A 4,827-nucleotide genomic window follows, 5' to 3' on the forward strand; every position below is an offset into this window, starting at 1 on the left:
TGCTGATTCTAGGCTTGGTACACTATCTACTGTGTCACAGAGCTGTCCTCATTGCTTTAATCCCATTTACTTCCTCTCATGCCAGGCAAGGTGGACAGAGCACTGAGCTGGAGTCAGGAAGACCTTAATTCAAATCGAGCCTCAGATACTTCCTAGCTAGGTGGCCCAGGCCAGTAGTACCTCTTACCTGTCTCTGTCTCTGCAACTCAGAAATGAGGATAATTATAGCACCTCCTTCTCAGAGTGGTTTAAAGGATCAAAGGATATAGTTGTAAAGCACTTAGCATAGTACCTGTCACATAGTAGGTGCTTGATAAATGCTTTTTTCCCTCCTCTCTTCCTTTCTTCCTCCCCCTTCCATTCTTCTTTCCTTCCTTTCTTCCTTTCTTTCTTGCTTCCTCCCTCCCTTTCTTTCCTTCCATTTTTCCTTCCTTTTTCCCCTTCCTTCCTTGCTTCTTTCCTTCCCTTCTCCCTTCATCCCCTCCTTCTTTCCTTCCTTCATCTGGACTCGGTCTATAAAATAGTGGATCTGGACTAGATCTCTTCAGTCACTTACACTTCTAAAGTTATGTTCCTTTAATCCTCATTTGCCTGTGGAGCCAAATATCACAATTTATTCTCTCAGCCATGATAACCCTTGAAATACTTCAAGTTAACTGTCATTTTCCCCTACATTTTATCTGGATGCTGAGTAGGGCTGGGGAAGGAAAATAAAGGCAAAGCAATAGAAGGATTATTTGCAGGGATTTTTTTACTACAGTCATGATACACTGACAAATATTGTCTTAGTGGATTTTCTTGTCTATCAGGTAGCAGAATGAAAGATCAGCTAGTGGGAGGAGTTTCAAAGGCCAAAGTCATGTGTTTGAGAGAGCATATTAATCCAGAACAGAGACAGAGCTTCCTGTGATCTTTCTGCTTTGCTCAAGGAGGCAGCTAGGGAGTCAGAAGAAATTCAGGCACAGTCCATTGGCCTGCACGGCAAAGGGAAAACTTTGAACGCAGGATGGCCACAGCAGGAAAAGTAAGCCGAAACTTTACTTACCCATTATTTATAGCCTTATCAATATAATTCATAAGGAGCTAGATGCAGTGTTATTGACTGAATCTATGAATAAGATAGTCCTTAAAATAATTAGCAGCAAGGTATGATTTGTTTCCTGAGAGAAAATTCTGCAGTACCAATATATTATTTTTTTTCAATTGTGTCTAGCCTGTGTATCTAACCATTCACATTTGTCTCCTTCCATGTCTAAAAGAAATGCACAGTTATATAGGGAGCTAACTTCAAACCAGATTTGGCTAAGTCTAAACTCGGTTAAGTCTTTTAATCAAGAAGCTAACTTTACATTAGAAGAACATAATTCATGTTTTCTCCTGTATCATTGTGTTTATTTCTTAAAGAAAACAAGGGACTGGAGTCAGAGAAATTATTTCATTAGTGGAATTGGGAGGGCTGCGTTATATATGACTTAGTGTTCTAACACCTAGCATCAAATCATTAAGACCCATAAAGCAGTGGAAATTGTAGTGTCTAGACTCCCACCATTGGCCCACAAATACTGATTAAATGTGTTTATAACTGAGCATTAGTTCTGGTAAGAGAGAAGGAGAGGAGGACAGGGGAGAGAAGAGGAAGAAAGAGGATGAAAAAGGACAGAACTTATTTTCTTTTGACATTGCTCCCCAACATCCAGGGACATGTTCACAGAATTATGAAATATCAGCCTAAGACTTCAGTGGAGGATAGATATAGAGAAATCATTTTTATGTGTGAATGTGAGTGCATTTAGAGATTGAATAATAGTAATGATTTAATAGTAATGATAGTAAGCAGTAATAGTAATGATTTAGTAATAATAATAGTAGTTAGTAATTTAATAAAAGGAATGATTTAATAATAATAATAATAGTAAATAACAATTTAATAACAGTAATGGTAATAATAGCAATGATTTAATAAGAATAGTACATAGTAATAATTAATAGTAATTTAATAGGATGATTTAATAATAGTAGTAAATAGTAATAGTAATAACTGTAATTATTTAGTAATTAATAAAGTCACTTAATAATAGGAATGATTTAATAACAATAATAGTGAATAGTAATTTCATAATAGTAATGATTTAATAACAATAGTAAATATTAATTTAATATTAGTAATAGTGAAGAGTAATTTTATAATAGTAACAGTAATGATTTAATAATAATAATAGTAATGATTTTAAAATAGTAATAGCAAAGAGAAATTTAATAATAGTAATACCAAATGGTAATTTAATAATTGTAATTATAGGAATGATTTAATAATAGTAATGGCATTTTCATAGAGCGTTCAGATTTGTGAAGCACTTTACATCTTTATCTTGTGATCTTTACAACAAACCTTTGAAAAAGGTACTAGTTATTGCTATGCTCATTTTACAGATGAGAACACTGAGGCTTTGTAAATGTTACTTGACTTGGCTTGATTAATGTTGGAAGACTTAATACTGAAATTTCTATTACTTTAGGTTATCAATGACTTGGTGCTAAGTATTAGAGCCATAATTTAGAGACTATTATAAAGTGGTCCCTCGAATGAAATCATTTGATTCAATTTCCATGTCTTGCTAAACCTTTAAAGTTAATGTAAATGCACAAGAGGCCCCTCAAAATTATTTTCTAATGTAAAATTAGTATATTGATCAAAGACTTTCCTGACTTGAGAATTAAAAAGTCAGCCATTGCTGTCCTGAGATATACTCCAGATATATCCTGGGCAGGATTGGATAAAGGAGTCATCTGTCCAATCTTCTATGTGTGTTTACCCCAAGGTTCTTTCTTTTCCCTCGTTTCTCTCTCTTCTTTTTTTTCTATCTGTCAGGGTTCTTCACCTGCACTCTGTGAAGTTTTTTTAAAAAAAATTTTGATAATGATGTGTCTATATAATTGGTTTTCTTTGTAATCCTATGTATTTTATTGTATGCATTTAAAATCATTCTGAAAAGGGATCCAATAGCTTCTCTGGAATACCAAAAGATGCTGCATCCTTGTTGCTTAACACAGTACATAGTGGGCACTTTAATGAATGTATTGACTTGACTAGCCTTTTACCTAGAGACAACTAACTTTCTAGTGGGATAGACAATTTACTATAGTACCTCAGGGGAGAAATATTTGGTCTACCCATGAGCCCTCGTATAGATGACACACAGAAAAAGTTAATAACAGGAATTCTCAATACACAGTCTGTGTGTGTGTGTGTGTGTGTGTGTGTGTGTGTGTGTGATCTCATCAGCTCCTGTAAAGATTGTGCTACTAAATGTTTAACAAATGGGTGTCTGAACTCTCCAAAAAGCATGCCGTATTTTTAAGTTTAATCCATATTATTAACATTTTCTTAAGTCTAGATAATCAAGAAAATACTAAAGCGAGCCCTGATTTGTAGCTTTGCTGATTTCTGAGGTATAAATGCTCACACTGAAAATTTATCAGCAAGTGTGAGCTGGCTCCAGCACATAGCTGGCTCCCCAGGATTTAGTGATCATGAACACAGGCAGGACTCCCAAGTCTCCATATTTTGCTCATGCATCGTTCTTGAATTCCTGTACCAAATGTCCATCTCTTTGCTGGATATTTCTCACATCTATGCTTCATACACATCTCAAACTCAAACTGCCTCTCAGGTTTATAAAGTTAGTATGACTGTTTAGCAGAGGGGATCCCTAGCCACTCACCTCATTTCTGTTTCATTTTCCAGGTCATTAAATGCAAAGCTGCTGTTCTTTGGGAGCTCAACAAACCCTTGTCCATTGAGGAAGTAGAAGTTGCCCCACCCAAGGCCAATGAAGTTCGCATTAAGGTAAAAAAGAAAAAAGAAAAGAAACCCTCAAGTTATAAAATGATAATTATGTTCAACATTGGCTGCAGTTCCAACACTAAAGTTGATTTTTTTTTCTGGAAAAGGAAACAGATCATTTTCAAATTCTGAAACATTAGACCACTACCTGAGGGAAGGAAATGGACAGTGATTAAGTCTGGGGGTTGAACAATGCCAAGAGATAAGCTGTATAGTCTTTGCACTTAGATGGGATGGGAGAATAGATCAGGAGTCTTTCCTCCCACACCCACCAGCCCAAAAACAGCCTGGTGAGAATCTCTGTGCTACTACAGAAGAGGCCATTGATAAATAAGCCATAGGTCAAAAGCTGGAAGGTACCTCAGAGGCCATCTAGAACATCCAGAAGAGGAAATTGAGGCCCAGGAAGGTTGGATAATTTGCCCAAAGTAATAGGGGAGGTAAAGTAAGCATCAGAAGCAAGATCTGAACCCAGGTCTTCTGATTTCAGAGCCAATGATCTTTCCATTCTATCACACTGCTTATTGTAAGTTAAAACAGACAGTAGCCAACAAGTCAGAAGAACTGGGCTCAAGTCACTTACAAGCTATGTGAATTTTAACGAGTCACTTCTTAGAGTTCTCATCTCATCATCTGTGAGGTCAAATAAAGAACACATTCACTGTCTCCCTCACAGAGTTAACGCAAAAATAAATATTCCTTAATATGTAAATGTATTTTGCATGACTGCACATGTGTAACCTATACCAAATTGAGGTAGAGAGGGAGACAATTTGAAACTCAAAAAATTTTTAATGAATGTTAAAAATTGTTTTTACATGTTATTAAAAAATAAAATGTTAATTTAATTTTTAGAAATTCTCCCCCCCACACAAAAAAGAAGAAATAATCCTAAGGTACCAATCTGGCCATGACATGATTTTGTTTAAAAAATTGCAATGGTTTTCTATTGCCTATACAATGAAATACAGGCTCAATAAGAC

The 4,827-nt window shown here is 35.6% G+C and overlaps 1 protein-coding gene across 1 annotated transcript in view; it reads left to right on the forward strand.

Moving 5' to 3' along the window:
* The first annotated feature begins 917 nt into the window (after positions 1-917).
* The window catches only part of LOC114024475 (alcohol dehydrogenase E chain-like), a 27,747-nt gene continuing 23,837 nt past the window's right edge, over positions 918-4,827 (forward strand). The window contains exons 1-2 of the mRNA XM_027837464.1: positions 918-1,024; positions 3,746-3,847. Coding sequence (XP_027693265.1) covers positions 1,007-1,024; positions 3,746-3,847 — 120 coding nt within the window. The 5' untranslated portion in view covers positions 918-1,006. The remainder of the gene's footprint in view (positions 1,025-3,745; positions 3,848-4,827) is intronic.

The sequence above is a fragment of the Vombatus ursinus genome, unplaced genomic scaffold (assembly GCF_900497805.2).
Source record: "Vombatus ursinus unplaced genomic scaffold, bare-nosed wombat genome assembly UNPS02014821.1, whole genome shotgun sequence".
Lineage (NCBI taxonomy): Eukaryota > Metazoa > Chordata > Mammalia > Diprotodontia > Vombatidae > Vombatus > Vombatus ursinus.